This window comes from Haemaphysalis longicornis, unplaced genomic scaffold (genome assembly GCF_048455015.1).
Source record: "Haemaphysalis longicornis isolate Haplotype H1 unplaced genomic scaffold, Haemaphysalis longicornis Haplotype H1 scaffold_6, whole genome shotgun sequence".
NCBI lineage: Eukaryota > Metazoa > Arthropoda > Arachnida > Ixodida > Ixodidae > Haemaphysalis > Haemaphysalis longicornis.
Window position 1 is genome coordinate 145694131 of NW_027526407.1, and position 19686 is coordinate 145713816.

The window sequence follows — 19686 nt, forward strand, 5'->3', positions numbered from 1 at the left end:
CATAGAACACTTTCGTGTTAAAATATAAAACCCGAAAACGAACAACCTTTGAGTATAACGCCACTAAAGATTGCCTCCCCGCAAGGCGACCCAGTGTGCAGGGGTGCACCTTTTACAGGCCGCTTGGTTCATTGTGCTAGCGTCACTTCCGTGAGGGATATTACGTCACCGAAATATTCGTGTATCTGGGAATAAAACACTTTTGTGTTAAAAGTGCCTTGTCGTTTCTGAATTGAATCCTTGTAAAAGGCAAGTAATTATGAAGGATAAGCCAACTTCAAAAGGTCGGAAATTAGACTCTCAATTAAGCGTTGACGGTGGGGCAATGAAATGACAGCAATGAAAAGGCGCAGTGTTTATCGCCAAAGTTGTGGGACCATGCTAATAGACCTAAGTGGATACCTACCAGCTTTTAATTTGTTGGAAAAGGCCAGCTCGTTTGCTTGCAAAAAAGCTTCAATTAAGGAAGGAAGGCTGAATTTTCTGAACAAGCATGCGTCGTCTCGTTGGAACAGATATGACGCTAAAGTGGGTTTTATACCCGGTTTTGTAAGTCCAGTTTACAACATTTGAAACTTCGGTCAAATCCGGGTTGAAGCTTCTCAGTTCCTGCTCTAGCTGTCAATATGACATTGCGTGCTGCAAAGGTATGGAAAGAAATGGTAAATATGTCAGCTGATTATTTATTCGAAACTTAGCGTGTGTCAGGATCAAGGTATGGTTGTTCCACAATTACAGTTTCACGCACGGAAGCTGAGGTGTGGTAAACAACAAGCAAGCTTTCACAACGTATGAGGTTCAACAAACAGCGGTAGCAAGACCTAGGCAAGCGACACGACAAAAGACAGTGTTCGCAAAATCAGCTTTAAAGCCGATACTCTTTCTTGGGCCACTTAAATCAGAAAATGTCTGTCTGCCTGTCCCTTGATTTACCAATCCGGCCGAAGGTTAAAGGAATGCTTCCACGACATGTTTACATAGGCAAAACTGCTCCAAACCACTAAATCTAAAAACACCCTTACCATGCATTGGTAAGGGTACCGCTCATGCATTGATGTTTTCCTTCAAATATGCCTGAAGTTCACATTGTTCAGTAAAAAGAAACCATCAGGTATATTTGAAGGAAAACATCAATGCATGAGTGGTATCCGTATTGTTCTTTTAACTGCATATTGAGAGAGCACTTGCGAATCAATTTTTTGCCATAGGAAATAGAAGAAATGCGGGTTGAACACAATGTTTTGACCAGCATTTATAAAAAGCGTTTTCCCGAGCCAGTGCCTCGGGGCAGGGTTCCAAGTTGAACAGCATCAAAATGTTCCAGTAGATGGCGCGAGCAGTTGACCACAAGAAAATTGAATTCACTTGTGCATACCTCCTCTATGTTTATTTCGGTAGGAGCGATACGGGGGAGCGTAGGAGGCGGGCGTAGTAGGAAGGTGAAGGGTTTACGTGGCAGGGATGGCAGAAGACTCGTCTTTGTGCGACCTTCGCGCGAATGGAGCGGCAAATTTTTTGCATGTGTAAGAAGACAGTTTTCACCTCAAGAAATATGTGCGTGCTCAAAAACCACTCATCTTTAATTCGCCTGATTTATTTCTGTGAACATTATATACTATTTCTTGTTTCGTAACTTTACGACCGCTTGAAGGGTGTTTTAGCACAGGATATAAGCTTTGGTAAACTACTTTTTCTACAGTCCCGGCTATTCCACGTTGGGGCCCCCCCGGAAAGTGGGTTGATTTCATCCTGCTCGCATAAATAATCTTTTTCAATTGAAGGAATATAAGAATAAATAAATAAATAATTAAGTAAATAAATGTGTAAAAAATCCGAGACCCTCTGGCCGGTTCACGTGGAACAGCCAGTGCCGCAATCCACCTCTGGTTTCTGCAGCTCAGTTAAGACTAAACATCATTTATAGGGGGGAGGGGGTACATGAACGAGGCTAACCGGTGAGGGTGTCTGTGCTCCTCTCACAAGGGCACCCAGCGGTGGTGACAGCTGGATATTTCTGGTGCGTACCCACGCAGAGATTAAACGACCGAGCTCAATTCACTTCTCTTCATTGCGCTTTTTATATCAGTTGCTAGGTTGGGGGGCGATTTTTAAGTCCTCCAGTGGGCTGAATGCTACCCTGTGAAACCATTTACACCCTTAATGGTGCTTTAAGCTTCCAATAACTATCACTCTTACACCGTAGCAAAAAATAAAAAAAAAACAATTAAGGGTGTTTTGCCGTTCATAATGTACACCCTAGCAATAGACATAGTTTTACGTACGCAGAAGCTTCATGCACGTAGAGCTTTCCCGGGTGACATTAGACAGTTTTAGTTGAGCGCACGCAGCAACTCTGCGCACGCAAGGAACTTGCGGGGGCGCGAGAGCACATGCGCAGTACCCAAGCGGGAGCTGCGCGCTTTGCGTGCGCCCGGCTTCTTGCGTTACGGGTTTTGCGGGATTTGCGGGCCGTGCGCGAGGCCCTTCCCGTCCTCTTTCCGGTCTCTCGCCCGCGAAACGAAAGGAACAAAAGAACGGCGTCTCCCCACAAACTGGATTACGGCTTCTTCTGGCTAGGTTTACGCCTGGCTCCGGCCGACAGCCGCATGTTTCGTTCGTCAATCTGTCGTTTAGTGGCGCTGCGTGACACACAAAGCGTGACGTTAATTGTACAGTGCTCAGCGATTGAAACGCGATACTCGGAGCGCGTGGCTGCCGGTGCTTGTTGCGCCACAGGTGAGCGCTTGCGAAGCGAGCTGACGCATTGTGGTATACGGTGAGGGTGAGAGCGTTTGTGACGCATGCTGACTGCATCCGGGAGACAGCCTTTCAATGTGTGGTTCTTTTCGGCGCCATAGGGGTGCTACATGCAATGGCTTCAAAACACTGCGCCTGCGTGCCGTGCCGCAGAGTCAGGCCTCTCAAGCTTGGACGTTCCCTGGTTTCCCTATAGGCGGCGTAAAAATCGACGCCCCACGTGACCAACCTACAGCGCAGTTTTCAATTATCAAGTCCACCAGACGGCGCAACCGAGAGGTTACTTTTGGTAGAGATTACAAAACATTCATTCCGTCACTCAGAGAGCCAACAAAGTTCGCTTACAATGTGTTGTTTAAACAGATTATTAGCAAGTTCCGCATCAAATATCTGTTGAGCAAAATGTACGCAACTTTTTACGAACAGCCGACTGGTGCACCACCTCGCTTCTGAATTCGCAACCACCAAGCCGCCAATTCGCAACCACAAAGCCAAGCCAAGCCAAGCTGGATTGCGGTTAACTTATGGTAAATTATTCTCTGTGGTCTTGTCAAATCTAGTTTTCTTGAGTATTTCTGCGCTGTGAACATGCAGGAAGTGTGATACGTGCCACCGGGAAAGCTCAGCGACCCGCGTGAGCCTGTTGGAGCCCGTGTTAGCGGGGCCGCTGTACCGCCGCATCGACTTGTTGTGATGGCGCATCTAGGCCTATAGCCAGGCTGCGACTCCTCTTGCTATTGGCATCACTCTTCGTTTTACGGAATCGCCTCGGTCCAGACCTCGCCAAACGTACGTGTTGCTCCTCACGACGGATGCGCCCGTCCGAGCGTGCTCGCCACAACAAGTCTGTCTCACGCGCTGTGCACGGAGTTGGTTCCCACCACCTCGCTGAAGCATCGCCCCAAGGTATGCCGCCACATGTGCGCACCCCTTCCTGGCCGCCCGACAGTCACGTTGTGCCTCTTGCTCGCTGGGGACATTGCGATCAATCCCGGCCCCAAGCGCACGTCGTCACGTCCTACTTGCAGCCGCTGCGAAAAGGTAGTGTATGATAACGTCGCTGCTCTCCACTGTGATGGATGCGGAAGGTGGGCACATCGCACGTGCGAACTGATGACGCTCGCTGTATACCGCCGCCTTTCATCGTCGACTGAGTGCTGGTTGTGTGCTCTTCGTTCGAAATCTTAGCGCAAGTGAACGAGTTGTTATGGCAAAAAAAAAATGTCACGAAAGCGACGTACAATTGCAGCGATCGAAATGAAATGATGTCCTGGCCTCTGTAAACTTGCGGATGTCAATAAACGATTTGTTCTCGCTTGCTGCTCACTGTGGTATGTGCCAGTCGAGGCCATCTGGTCACCTGGCGTAACATCTCTTCGCTAGCGAGGCGCAATTAACTCTTTCGCTACCGCGCCTATCAAAATCGATCAATTTGATCGATACTTTTGGGAGCGCCTTTTCATAGCGTTCCAGGCGTTTCTCGAACAAGTAAAGTTGTTCGGAGTTAGATCAGAAAATGGCCTTTCAAAATCAGTTTTGTTTTCATTTTTGCAACGGAAACGTGATTTTTGACACGCTTTTGAATCACCTGGTTGTGGAAAAGGGGCGTGGTCATCGCGCCTCAAGGCTACCAACGAAGAATGCGTGCAACTCGTAATTACTCTGCACCAGCGCTTGTTTTTTGCTATCAGGGCGTGAATGGGGAACTAGCAAACGATTTTCAATCGTCAGGTTCACGCTCTGACAGTAATAATCCCAGAAATCGGCTGAAAATGTCAAGCAGTGCCTGGTTGCAAAGCTACTTTATGATTTTAGGCAGTTTTATTGCCTTTGCGCAAGTTGTCCTAAGTACTCTGGTAGTTCTACTTACCCCAGGACCATTCCCAAACAGTTTACAACAGTTTTGGTTTCGTTTCTGCATCGCGAAATTCATCTTTAGCGCAACTACGCAGTTACCCAACTTCAAGGCTAACTGCCATGGCGCCTGAAGCGTCCGCGACTGATCCTCGAACAAAGCACGGCGCTCCTCATTTCCCCCCACTCTAACCCGATTTCTGTGATAAGAACTTCAGATGCAAGTCAAAAGGTCACACCCAGTCGCCAGATATCTCTTCCGCCGAGGACAGCGCTTCAAACCGGCCTTACACTGCCAGCTGTTCGCCTTCCAGTTTCGTTTTCATGCGAGGGTATATCCGGGTGTCTAATGTTGCTGCTTAGTTGAACTGTCTATTCGGACGGAGTCTCTGATAAGTTTTTGTACTGTTTCATTTGAAAAATGTTAGGTGGCGCTGCAATAGAGGATGCTCGTTGTGCTGATCTTTTTTAGCGCGCGACTGCTACTCGGCCAAAGATCGCAGGGGACGATTCTAGCTCATCGTACCTCATTTTTGCGAGCAAGGCTACAATTGCGAGTAAGAAGATGATAATAAAGCTCAGCTTTATGTTTTGAGAGATAACTGACCGTGAACGACAACAAACATCAGCCACGGCGTTCCGTTTTCAACTTCATGCATGTTTTCTTCTGCATCGCGTGCTTGTCCCAAATATTGTGCTCGCTGTAAATGCAAAGTCAGCCATTGACAAGATGTTTTTACGTTATGTGGGGGCAAATTGGTGCCTCTGATAACGTCAAACCGCCAGATTTATTCCAAGGAACCACCCAAAATTGCACAGTTCGAATTAGAGGTTGGGCTTCACCGCATGACACGAGCACCGTGCGTGCTAACATTTTTTTTTTATATCTGAAAAACTGTTCCGCGCAAGTCGACATTTTTTTAGGGTGTGTTTTTGAAATGTTTCCCTGCAAAATGTATATTCTAATTTTTTTCTACTACCGGTGGTTTGATATACACAACTCGTTTTTTATGATTTTTTTCGACAACTTGACAAAACTTTTGATTTTGATATTTTTTTTCACAACTATGATATATGAAAACCTTTAAAAAACTGGTGTTATTGGAAAGGCCGTTAAATAATCTGCATTTTGTGCTCCTGCAATTAGTGCCTAAATAATTTTTTAGCAGAAAAAAAAAATGTTTTCTTGGACACCCCAAAATTGGTCAATTTTCTGCGGTAGCGAAAGAGTAATAAACACGCGGCCAGCGTGCCAGCCAGGAACCAGCAGGAGCAGCGAGCCGGCGGCCGCCGTGCGAGGGCAGCCATGTTATTAAGGAGCTCAAGCGGCCTGTGCAAAAAGCATCCGCCATGTTTACAAAGTTTTATTTACAGCGCCACCAAGCGGGCGTCCTCGGTACTTCACGACGCCGCCACTACGCTTTTTCTGGCAGTACAGGAAAAGCTAGACCTTTGCTTCTCTAAAATCCTCCCTGTTCTGTGGCAGAGTGCGAAGCTGTGCGAGCTGGCGCCGCGTGCGTTATGAAGAATCTGAAGGCGCATTTATCGCGATGTGTTATCGTGGCGCGCACGGCACGCAAGCGCAGCCGTTTGAAGCCATTGCATGTAGCACCCCTATGCCACCGTCAAGAACCGCACATTGAAGGGCTGTCTCCCGGATGCAGTCAGCATCCGTTACGAACGCTCTCACCCTCACCGTATACCACAATGCGTCAGCTCGCTTCGCAAGCGCTCACCTGTGGCGCAACAAGCACCGGCAGCCACGTGCTCCGAGTATCGCGTTTCAATCGATGAGCACTGTACAGTCTCAGAATATGCGTTTTGTTATGCTGTTTCTAAATGCAGAGCATTTCTTTAACTCACGATGTCACCCGTTCTTGGCGTCCGTAGTTGTCCGCATCGCTCGCCTCGACATGCCCGGCTCAGACGTTTCGCTATCGGCGCGCCCAGGCACGTTTCAAGGACACTCTCTCACCTCTCTGGGACTCAACGTGCGCCGAGGCTGCCAATTTTACTGCTGACGAGCGCTCTCTCGTCAGCAGTTGCCACAAGTGCAACAACATTAACGTAACGCAAACTACTTAACGTCGTGCGCCCCCGGAAATGCTCTGCATTTGATCGTGCCCCTCGCGAGGGGGATGTTTCACTGCGCCGCCATGCGAACAGTTTGCCACGCTTTAGTTTCAGTTCCGTATCTCCACAGAACAGGGAGGATTTTAGAGAAGCAAAGGTCTAGCTTTGCCTGTACTGCCAGAAAAAGCGTAGTGGCGGCGTCATGAACTACCGAGTACGCCCGCTTGGTGGCGCTGTAAACAAGGCTTTGTAAACATGGCGGATGCTTTTTGTACAGGCCGCTTGAGCTCCTTAATAACATGGCTGCCCTCGCACGGCGGCCGCCGGCTCGCTGCTCCTGCTGGTTCCTGGGTGGCACGCTGGCCGCGTGTTTACTTGCGCCGCGCTAGTGAAGTGATGTTACGCCAGGTGACGAAATGGCCTCGACTGGCACAGACCACAGTGAGCAGCAAGTGAGAACAAATCGTTTATTGACATCCGCAAGTTTACAGAGGCCAGGACATCATTTCATTTCGATCGCTGCAATTGTACGTCGCTTTCGTGACATTTTTTTTGCCATAACAACTCGTTCACTTGCGCTAAGATTTCGAACGAAGGGCACACCACCAGCACTCAGTCGACGATGAAAGGCGGCGGTATACAGCGAGCGTCATAAGTTCGCACGTGCGATGTGCCCACCTTCCGCATCCATCACATTGGAGAGCGGCGACGTTGTCATACACAACCTTTTCGCAGCGGCTGCAAGTAGGACGTGACGACGTGCGCTTGGGGCCGGAATTGATCGCAATGTCTCCAGCGAGCAAGAGGCACAACGTGACTGTCGGGCGGCCAGGAAGGGGTGCGCACATGTGGCGGCATACCTTGGGGCGATGCTTCAGCGAGGTGGTGGGAACCAACTCCGTGCACAGCGCGCGAGACAGACTTGTAGTGGCGAGCACGCTCAGACGGGCGCATCCGTCGTGAGGAGCAACACGTACGTTTGGCGAGGTCTGGACCGAGGCGAGTCCGTAAAACGAAGAGTGATGCCAATAGCAAGAAGAGTCGCAGCCTGGCTATAGGCCTAGATGCGCCATCACAACAAGTCGATGCGGCGGTACAGCGGCCCCGCTAACACGGGCTCCAACAGGCTCACGCGGGTCGCTGAGCTTTCCCGGTGTTACGTATCACACTTCCTGCATGTTCACAGCGCAGAAATACTCAAGAAAACTAGATTTGACAAGACCACAGAGAATAATTTACCATAAGTTAACCGAAATCCAGCTTGGCTTGGCTTGGCTTTGTGGTTGCGAATTCAGAAGCAAGGTGGTGCACCAGTCGGCTGTTCGTAAAAAGTTGCGTACATTTTGCTCAACAGATGTTTGATGCGGAACTTGTTAATAGTCTGTTTAAACAACACATTGTAAGCGAACTTTGTTGGCTCTCTGAGTGACGGAATGAATGTTTTGTAATCTCTACCAAAAGTAACCTCTCGGTTGCGCCGTCTGGTGGACTTGATTATTGAAAACTGCGCTGTAGGTTGGTCACGTGGGGCGTCGATTTTTACGCCGCCTATAGGGAAACCAGGGAACGTCCAAGCTTGAGAGGCCTGGTATCTCCCCGCCGCGGCCGTCATAGAGATAATATACTGACTCTAGAGGGAAAGCGCGCCGCTGAGCCAATGCATTGGAACCGTACGACACATGGTGGCAGACATGATACAACGATTTGAAGGTTGCCAGCTGATATTTTGCTTACTAAAAACGACGAAAGCGGTGGGTTGTAATCTGGCAACGTGCTACTGTGGCGTTTCCGCGTCCGGCTAGCGAAGCTTGCCGGGAGAAATTGTAACATGGCGGACCGCTGGCCAGGCGGATTTTGTGTAGGCGGCGTCGAAAGCATTGCGTAGTTTATCTCCTGTGGGTAGGTAACCGACGTGTTTTTGGTTTAGCGTACGTGCGACTTGTATGTACTGAGACTATTTGAGTAAGATGTGGCAACGCTCACGCAACACTTGCGCGCAAGCTCGAATGCGACTGATCGCATGCGCGAGGGCGCCAAGGAGTCAGCTGATCCGTACTGGGTGCACAGAAATGAATCTCCGTATGATCTCCGTGCATTTTGCGCTGTGCCGCTTTATTTGCCATTCTGTGACATTTTGCGAGTCGCTCAATGCTTTTCAAACGAAGTGTAGTGAACTGACTGTGGCTTTAGCTCAATGTAAAACCTTTATTGACACACGAAAAAGACATCGCATGGGCCAACGCTGATATTGCCGGTGAGTCGCGGCGCTTTGAAGCACAGGAACGAAAGAGAGCGGTCGATCGCAGGCCAACGGAGTGGAAGAATGCATGCCAAGGGAATATGCGAAATACAGTCCGCGGCGTGTCCCGTTTTCTTTTCTGTCTGTATTCGTCAAATTCTAGCTGCTTTTCACCACTTCAAAGGGGAAGTTTGCGGGGCTGAATGCGCAGTCTTGAATGGGCATTAATTTACCGCACAGAGCGCGTGAGGAGAGAACATTGACTGATTAAAAAAGAAACCGCATTTCGTTACCTATTTTTTCGTTCTACCTTCACGAACGTTTGCGCGAAAGTTCGAAGCACGAAGAGCTGTAAGAAGTTCCATGAATAAAACAACTGGAACTGAACGATTATAAAAGCTCCTTTTATTTCTCTTCCAACGGGAACGATCGCCGGCTGCCACTCCGTAGCCTGTAGTGAACTTGCGGTAGTCAAGGTCCGATCAGAATCGCTGTTCCGGCGTCGATAGATAGGGTGCTTAAGGTGAAGAAAGAATGACAGCCTCGCAAGCGCCCGGGGAGGCACTTGCTCAGCGCGTGCATCCAAGTTGTACCAGTTGTACACGTTTTGCACGCATGCAGATCTGAGCTGAAGACTGCACACACACTACGCAAGTCAGGCGCAAGGGCCTCGCCATTTCCTAGCACACTTAAAGAAAATCGAAACCAAAACTGAACTACACACTTACTCTTTCTCCGCTAACAAGAGATTAATTACACTAGAAGTTTTTTTATAAAGCTAGTTTTAATTACTGAAGCGATTATTTGTAACTATTTTGCTTCAGTTTTTTGTTTTAGTCAAATAATTACGGAACAACTTTTTAAAAGACTGAATACAATTGATCTGGCAACCATGAAAATTGTATCATGTCAGCGCCCACGATTGGTACGGTCTCGGAGCTCGCTTTACCCCTCTGGCGGCCGTGGAGAGAAGGCGGCCGGCCGCGACTCTCGCCACCGCGGCGCTGCGGTTGCGAGTTGCGCTAGGAAAGCGAGCGTCGTCTGCTAGCGGGGAGGGGAACGCGTTCCGCTCGGCATCTCCGGTGTTCGCCACTTCTGGCTGCGCACTGCAAAAGAAATAATTTTTTTTTGTTTGTTTCTCGTATGTGGCTGAGTGTTGTCAAGTGTTTCCGTTTGGTGTGCCATATGTTTGTGCCTCGTTCGTGCCGCGTTATTGTCGTTATGTTTGTCATGCATTTCTCTTTCTGTTTATCCTGGCTAGTGTGTGCGCGGCACACCCACTCGATTCAAAGGGTACAGCCCAAATATCATCATCAGCAGCAGAAGCAGCATCGCGCATTTCGGCGGTGCTGGTTTATCCATGCATCAACTTCGGCGTGCGGTCAACTAAAACTGGTTCTTCGCGATAACTTAGCTGCGCGCGCTGCGCTACCGCTACGTCCGTGCTGAACTGTCTGCGTACGCTCAACTAAAACTCTATTGCGCATGTTCAGAACGCAAATGGTATGCGTGATTCCTGCGGACGTACGTTAGAGTCGAATTTTTACGTTGAGGTCCTTACATTGCTTCCGTACGTGGAGTGGAACAACATGGCAGCGCCCTGTTCCCCCGCTTCGCAGCGATAACAGCTTCGTCGCTAATCCTTCGCTGGAATATGGGGTTGTAAAGTTGTTCATTTCGTCTGCAAGCTGCCCGCTCTTACCCTTCCATAACGTTTCAAGCGACAAATAGGTTTTGTTTTTTAGATAGAAGGGCGATTTTGCAGCTGTTAAGCCTGACGAAGTAGCGTTTGTCGTCGTCGAAGCAACGGCCTCGCGACATCACGAGTGCCTACAGCAGTGTCTGTGTCTGTTATTAGATGGCGCTAGGCATCCAGGCATCCTAAGCAGCGTTAGTATTAAACCAAGAGTATAAAACATAGGTATATTAGTCCTTTTTGGTAAAATGACACGTCAACACCCCGCTACAAAAGAGAAACCAAAAGCAATCATCATCATCATCACCACCACCAATCTAAAGTTATTTTATATAGCTCCCGCAGGGAGCTATACAGCGGAACTCTAGAGCTGACTACACGCGGCGTTCTTCGCGTACGCGTAGCTATAAGAGTTCCAAACTACTTGCGCGTTGGCTACATATACTTTCCACGTTTGCGTGTGTTAACTCTGTACGCACGTGAAACTAAATCTGTCTAGTAACACAATACACACCTTTAAAAGTGGTATTATTGTTAAATACACCCTTGCCAACAGTGTTCTTTCTATGTATTATCATACGGTGTAACGGAGCTGCTTCCAGAAAAAAAAGGCGTAAATCATTTTAAAGTGTGTGTTAAGTCTATGCCTCTCGTCTCCTACCCTATGCAGCCATGAAGCAGCTGATAGCGCTTGGCCAGTCGGAGCCTTTTGAGAAGTACGACGCCCGCATATTCGAGGCCAACTTCCCCGGGTGCGAGGTGTACGCGCCGTACTCGGACGAACACTTGGCCTGCCTCGCCCGCACGTACACGGCCACCATCTACCACCCCAGCGGAACGTGTCGCATGGGGCCACCTGACAGCTCCACCACGGTCGTCGACTTCCAGCTCAGGTAGGGGGCACCTTAGAGAACAGTGGCTAAGGAGTAAAGTGAAATTTCGTTGATACATTTTTCAGGGGGACCGGGAATTAAAACGTATTATGCGAACGAGAATTGTATTATCACAACAGGTCAAATAAGGAGGCAAATGTGCATACTCGGTCAGGAACTAAGTTTTGTTGACCAACATTGAAGTAGCTGGTCAATTTGCGCTGCACTTTCCTCTTTTAAACGCGCAAGAGTAAATTCTTCTGAAACGTAAAAAAAAAGAAGGTGTGGTACTTTCTGTTTTTTTGTACGACAATCCGTGTCGTGCCTTATATACGTGAAACCAGCCGTGAACGCTTGGAAGTATTGAAAGTGCGATGTGTCAACTTTTTCGCGTAACGACAACCCGTCCACGTTCACTCCTGCCGCTAATTCATAGTTCATGGCAGGTTCGGGGTTCATGGTTCCAGGAACCATGAAAGCAGGATGTTTGCTATTTGCTCATGCTTCCCACCTCGCGTTTGTTTCACACTGGGGCCGGAAACTTGCAGCTTCTTTCGAAGTTCCTCTTGCTGACCGACAATAGTGTTGGGCGTTGACACAGATAAACCGAGCTCGTGGGCCATGTCCACGCCCTTCCACTTCGGGTTCTCTTCGAATTTGCGCACTTTTTATTTTTCTTCTAAACTGAGTGCCTTGCCTCTCCTCGACATTGTTAAACGCCTGGCAGCGCCGCCGCGCACAGCAACGTGACAGCCGTAGAAGAAGAAAGAAATATATTCAGAGCCACAGCAGCACCACCAAACACAGCAAGAAGGCAGGAAGAGAATAAAGAACAGTGGGGGAAGCACGGAGCATGGCGATAGGTCGGGAAGGGATTTCGCGCCTGCCGAGAGCATTGCCGACCTTCTTTCTTGTTTATGATACGCTTCGCTAGACCGCGAGGTGCATCGGATGTTGTGTCATAATCACTGCCTCGCCTGTCAGCGGTGTTTTCGCCGCCAAACCGGCGCTGCCGCGGCCTCAGCGCCTCTGCAACGCGTAGACAGTGGCTTTTTGTAATGCGGTTTAAGCTGGTATACCGAACAATAAAGGTAAGGTTTGCAGAAATGTCGATCAAGATCCACTTTCGAGGTCGTATTGTCCAATTCTCGGCCAAAATTTGGTCGTAGTAAACGCACCAAAATGCAATATTTCTAAGTGATGCTGGCCGGAAGCTAAACGAAAAAACGTATCAGCCAGAATCATATCAACGAGATTCAACTTTGTACGTTTGGTCGTTGTTACATATTGGGCTGGTTCGTGTGCCTGCTAGGAAATCACGGAAATAAATTGAGACCACTCCCCTACCGGGAACAAGGATGCACGCGAAGCTTGTGTAACCATGGGAAACCGCAAACCAATTCTTTTTGAAATCCCTGTCACACCAAATGCCCGACCTCTACGTGCCGAACCCCTGCGCCCCGCCGTTGTAATTTCGCTTGTCTAACGCGCTAACGCGCGCATGCCCGAATAACCGTCTGCTCTTGGGACGAAGGAATCACCCATGGCTTGCCCATACACCTGGGGACGTGAATTCAGGTCAGCATCGTCATCAGGGCTTTTTAAGGTGGGCTTTACTGTATGTAATTTAGCATGTAGCTCTTCGGCCGAAAGAATCCCCCTTGGCCTACCGGTAGGCCTGCCAACCTGAATTCACGCCATCATTACCATCATCATTAGAGTTCCTGAAGGCGGGCTTTACTGCATGGCTTTGAGCAAAACCATATCGACGTTCAGGCCAGCTATTTCTAGCTTCGCTTAAAAAAAAAATGCAGTGGTAAGCAATGGTGGAACGCAGTCGATACTCTACAGCGATCGTCGACGGTATCCATCTCTTCAAATTCCGGCAACGCCCATGCGTCCTTCACAGAAGCTGTTGAATAACAGCTACTGTTAATATTTTCTGGCGTGCAGACGAAAAATCTTTGTTCCTGCGGCTGTCGAGTTCTCTACAGCGAAGATGGAAACTTAGAGGGTGGTTCGACGAAGCGAACTCATGGAACGTTTATACTGCTTATAATTATAATTTATAATTATAATTTATAATTATAAACGTTTATAATTTATACTATACATTTTTAAGTTATAAATTATAAACGTTTATAATTTATACTGCCATTGTTCACTTGATTATTCTGTAGTTGCTCATCTAACTGTGCATCGGAGTGTTGGACAATGATTTTTCTTGTTTTCTAGCCTTCCTTAGGACTTCCCAATTACGTGCAGTACATCCACCGCGACTGTGGCGCCAAGCTTTTGTTGCCAAGCTTCGTAAGCACGCGATGTCAAAATCAAATGCTATGTACGATAACGTGTAAAATTGAAAGTCGCTCGCTTCACCAAATAGAGGACGGGCGGCCGCGCTCGGCAGTGGGGAGAGCTTGCTTCGAATGCCCTAGAGTTCCTGTACATAACTCCCCTTGGGGAGCAGAGTTGCGCGTCCATCCGCCATCTTGAGCTCCAGGTCGTGCGGGACAGCCACCCGTCCCACACGTAGGAGCGGCCGCCGGGGCGTCGCGCCAGCGGCAGTGACGAGGAGTGGCGAGGAGCGGCCGGGCAAAAACTGGCGCACGATATTCGGCCGCTTATCAGATGAGCGGCCGCAGCTGCCGCCGCTTCCACAACCACCGATGCACAGTTGAGCAGAACTGACTGAATACGGGGTCTTGTGCGCAGCACTGAAAGCGGGCTTTCTGTCGAACTGGAACCCGCGGCATGTGGCGATCAGACGCGCAACTCTTGCGCTACGCGATATACAGGAACTACGAGATATACAGGAACTCTAGAATGCCCTCGCCTGCAGCGCCACACACCGGCGGTTTTGTGTCGCCTTTATCTTTTTGTGTTTGCTGACGCATCATTTTCTCCCTCTGCAACCTTGAAAGAAAGGCTTCACACTCCGACAAAATGACGTTTTTGCAGCGAATATGTCTATAGCTAGGATCTCCGACAACAGAGCGATGTAGACAAGAATCACACGCGCGTGTTGGACCACCTTGCGGCGCCCTGTTATGTCCCCGAGATCATGAAACTGTGCGGAACGCGTGCAGCGTATGAAAAACAAAAAGTCACTGAAAATGCAGAAAGGTCCGAAGGTCTTCGTATTTTGATATAAGACGACTTATCCCCAGGAAAAGTGTGTTCCCAGCTGTGAATTTGTGTTAATAGGCACAGCCAACTTTAAGGGTGATCAGTGCAACTTTGCTCTTAGCAAGCTGGCTTTTTCGCATTGTATGTTGCACAGTGAAGTAAGGCCATTTACGTAGGGAGTATGATTACAGAAACCGGCTCTACCTCTTGTATTATCCAAAGTGTCGCGGAACAAGTAACGTGAAAATTAGACGGTAAGGCCACTAACCATTACTGAGCGCAGCTTCGGAGGCAATTCTTTTTCGCAGAGTGGAAGGGCACTGGCTTTTTTTTTTTGCTTTTATTCACGATCTCCATGCATCCCCGAACAGAATCTTGTGAACAACTTGTGTCTTGGCCTCCAGGGAAGCCGCTGACGGCTGAAATGCGGAAATTAACCATCCAACTAAGTTTTCCAACAATAAATGATTGTGTGGTTCACGGCGTGCCCAACTCTTGATCCATGTGGGCATGTATCATTTGTTTGTCGGAGTATTTGCAGTCTTCACACTTGATTGCCTGCAGTAATTTTGTCTTGAGCGGGGAATTCTCCAAACCTATGATGACTTTTCGCTATGCTTGAGCGATCCCCTTTTTTGGCATTGATCAGGGACACATTTTTACTCCACATGAACCGCGAACCCAATCAGAAATTGCCGGCATTTCTGCAAGTTTCGGTTCCAGGTGGGGCAAATTATCGAACATTCAGGTGTTCTCCCCCCTCTTCCGCTTTATTAACGCTGTGAAGTACTTCAATAATGCTGACCTAAACCGGAAGAGGCAACGTTTTGATCAATGCCAATTATTTTCGCGGACAGACGAACTCTTGTCTTCCGTGGGCAAATACTGGGCTTTGGAGGCTTTGAGTGTACCGACAGGTTATTTAAAGCACTGTGACGTGGCGGAACCGGTGTTTAACTGGTGAATGTTGAGTTATTTAGATTCTAATTCTTAAAGGGCTAAGGGCTCCGAGTTAATGGTATTTCTTCCTACACAGCGACATGTGTCACGCTGGTTCAAAAGATTTCAGTAAGAATAAAAATGTGTGTTAAAGGTCAGTGTCGTGTGTCTTTTTACAGTCCTTTATTGAAAAGCTAGCATTCCCAAGAAGGAAGTGTCGGACCCAAAATATGAAGAAACTTAATATTCCGCGAAATTCAAAACATGAAAAAGCTGACCTTAAACGGCTGGTCTAAAGTGTGGACTTACAATGAAAGCGCAGCTAAAGACGCAGGGCTATCATGCGTTGTCTGAGTTTTAGAGTTTTTTTCTTTTTTTTTTTGGAAGAGGGGGGGGGGGGCGGGGGAAGCCTGAGTGTTCAAAAAAATTGGCCCAAATAATGAATAAGTGCAAAAAGAATTGAAAGTGCTGTCCTCGGACGAGGACGAAAACCAACGGGAAAATAGGTCGCCTTTTTCCTTCCGTAAACGTTGAAAGCAGCCTAATTTTCTTCATCTCTTTCTCTTTTTCAATATGTACCTGGGGCATTTCTTTTCCTTTCAATTCCTGTATCTTCATCCCCATGTGTCGGGTGGGCAACCGGAAAGTTCCCTGGTTTACCTCTCTGCCCTTCCTGTACTGTTAATTTCCAGCTTACATTGACTAGATTCACGTATTGTTCAAGTTGCAGAGAAATGGCGGTTCGCGGGCATTGTGGACGATGACCTGAAATAATTGCGTGCATGAAAGAGCACTACCAAACGCTAGCAATGGAACCTTGTATTTTGTGTGTTATTTCTTGCAGGGTTAAAGGAGTGCACGGGCTGCGCGTCGTGGATGCTTCCATTTTCCCAGAGATTCCCTCCGGAAACACCAACGCCCCCGTGATCATGGTGGCCGAGAAGGCGTCGGACATGATCCGCGCAACCCATCGGACTCTGTGGAGCGGTGCACTTGATCCGAGGTGGTGGCTTTGGAATCGGAGAAGATGACGACTCTACTGCATACAACTTGCGACGCTTGCAGACTCAGCCTTTTCTGTCTGCACTCAGGTGCCATGGTTCCACCTCGTACCCAACATCTGGACAAGGACTCACTGAACTCCGGTATAACTTGGACACTCTAAAAAAGTAAAGAATTGCATGTTGTGACTGATAAGTGCAGAATCGCGCAGAAAGAAATAGCCCGAAAGTGTTTACTTCAGTTATAAGCGTTACAGGAGCTTGTATATTGCTTGCGGACTTCGGTGGCCTAAGGTAAAAAGAAATTGTAGTTGTCCAATTACTCTGCTGACGCAAGCTGGCAACAGTTACTTGGCCTAGTGAGCTTGCGACATAAATAACGAAAAATATTTCTCCCGACAATGTTGGCCTTCTTGGTGTGATGTGAAAAATATCTGAATTTATGTTAATTCATTTATGTCCTTGCAGTAACGGCCTTCTACAAATTTGCCGTGTTCACAGGTGCGTACAGGTGCCCTACAGGGCAACTTGTAAGTGCGATTGAATGCAACCGTATGGCAATGTTCAGCGTACTTCCCATTTTCTTCTATGCGTATAAGGCATCATATGAGTATTTCAAAACACACCAGTGTGCCTCGGCGCCTGGTGCTTTTGTTGTAGCTCTCCTCATTTTTATGTAATCGTGACTTGTGTCGTTCCATACTGCCTGGCAATGGAATCCACAAACCACGAAAACTGGCCTAGTGTCAAGTTCCTGTTACACAGAAAGCGATATACATAGATTTACGATGGTCGTAAGCAATTTTCTCGATCAATTCTGTTCTGAGGAGACGACAGTGACGAAGGGTCACCCTTAATCCCATTTTATGTTCAGGGTGTTACCAACAAAAATTGGAACCGGGTAATTGTGAGGTTTCAGTGGTTGCTTGTTGCTATGAAACTTGCTCAAACAGTTCAGCTGCGCGTAAGCTAGCCACCTGTTTATAGCTAGGAGTTTATTCTATCCACTGCATAGAAATGTTTTTGTGTTAATGTGGCAACCGTTTTGCGCAGGAATCAAGACTAGTGCGTTGTCAATGCCTACATCCCTGCTCACGTCGATAGGCTCTTAAGTGCCAGGATTACCTGCGCCTATATATTTTTTGATGGAGTGAGTACACACAGATGCGACCCGCTGCATGTACTGTGTGGTCAGTTTGTTTGGTGTTGTAATGAGCTAGATGTATTATAATGGAAGCGCATCAGTAATCACAGAAACTACCTCCGGGTGATCAAACTACAACTTTTCGTGTGTTGTGTCGTCCACAGAGTGCCAAAATAAAGCGTGGGCAGTTTTATTTCGATCTCATTGTTGTGCGGGTCTGTTTATTGTGTTTTTACAAAAAACACCAAGGGTGCAAAAGGGGCTTCGTATCGACGGCACTACACAGCCTCCTACTATATGCTATTTTTGTAGGTGCAATACGTCCCTCGCGAGAAAAGACAACATGAGTGAGACAAGACATGTAACAGCGTGAAAGGGAAAGACTAAAGTTTTATGCTAACGCGCATGCACCGTAACTGACAGATGCAGAGAGCATAATTATGTGAATTTCAGCACCGCGCCGGTAGGGGTACTCCAATCTAGGGAAAGAACATAGTTTTAAAAAAGATCACAGTACCCGTACACGCGATATTTGCCATTGCCGTTAAATTGGCGGTGATATGGTGTTGAATCTCTGTTTCGTATAGCTAAGGGGAAAGGTTCACATATATTTGTTTAGGAACAAGCGTTGTGAGGAACAGAAAATCGGCGGCACCAACAAAAATCACACCATCTTCATGCCTTGAACGATGCCGATGGTGAGAAGTACAAAAGTTATTTACATACAAAAAAATCAACAAACAGCCACGCGCTTCTCCGGAGCGCAACGCCAAGGTCAACTCCAGGCTGTCTTCGTGAAGAAAAAAATTACGCCCACCTCCCCTCGCGGGAACCCTGGTGTCATGCGACGCTGAGGGGGGTTCAAGCGCAAACGGAGAGCAACCGTCGATTGAAAGGCCGCCGGAGAGCGGCTCACCGGTTATATGCGCAGCGCGCCAGAAGGAGAGGAGACCGCGGAGAGAGAGAGAGTACTGCACATGCGCTGCACCGCGCGCAGCGCCGCCCACCGGCGGAGTGAGAACACGCTGGGCCGCACACCCGCAGATGGTTAGAGAGAGTGCCGTGGCTATGACTCAACACAATCCACTTTAATCCAATCCAATCCAAGCCAAGCCAAACCAATCCAATCCAATCCAATGCCCCTCGCGAGAGAGTGTTCGCTATCGGAGAGGAGAGGGGGTTAGCGGAGGAGAGTGCGGACGCCGACGACGACGAGGGACGCACGCAGGAAGGACAGGGCCGCCGACAAGAGATGCTCTCAGCGTCGCATCTAAAACTCGGCTCTCTGTGCAGCCCGCGCCAAACGGACTCGTGGGAACGTCGTCGACACGCTGCAGATAAGAGCCGGATCTGTTTACAACAGCGCGCGCTCGCGATAGAGTGACTGGAGGAGAAAGCCAAACTCACCGGCGCACGCCTGATGATGGTCCAGGGCGACTTGACGTTGTCTCACCATCCGTACTGAAGTCTGACGAATCAAAGTCTTCTTCCATGTCTGTGCTGCTGCCATCATGGAGAGATTCGAGCTTAGATACATCGGAATCCGTCGAAATTCGGCGTTCACACGTAGCATCCGCGAGAGGCGGCGACGCCATAACTGAAACTGCTGAAACCACGTGAGCTCGTCACCCTGCCGGCGAAGGACAATAACCCCCCCCCCCCCCCCCGCTGCGGAAAAATGAAACTCGAAAGCAAAACTGATAAAATACTTGCTCTTTTATCGTTTAGATGGCGTTAGCGGTCCAGAAGCACTCGGAGAGCGCCAAAATTTAAATTTGTATTCATCCATACCATACTATCGATGGGAATAGGTGCGGTCACGAAAGTGTTTTAAGGCTGTGCGCCCTGTGTATTCGTTTTGTTTTGAATGCTTTATTTTATTCTATCTATCTTCTGAACAGTATTCCTTCATAAAATAAAAGGTCTGGTATTTGCATTCTTCGCTCCAATGCCGTTGTAAAACAGCAGCCTTTCTGCTACTG

At 48.3% G+C, this 19686-nt stretch overlaps 1 protein-coding gene across 1 annotated transcript in view; it reads left to right on the top strand.

Moving 5' to 3' along the window:
- LOC144141177 (glucose dehydrogenase [FAD, quinone]-like) overlaps nucleotides 1–17816 on the top strand; it is a 50063-nt gene extending 32247 nt beyond the window's left edge. Inside the window, exons 11-12 of the mRNA XM_077672736.1 lie at nucleotides 11290–11512; nucleotides 16404–17816. Of these exons, the coding sequence (XP_077528862.1) occupies nucleotides 11290–11512; nucleotides 16404–16590 (410 nt within the window). The 3' untranslated portion in view covers nucleotides 16591–17816. The remainder of the gene's footprint in view (nucleotides 1–11289; nucleotides 11513–16403) is intronic.
- Nucleotides 17817–19686: the final 1870 nt, after the last annotated feature.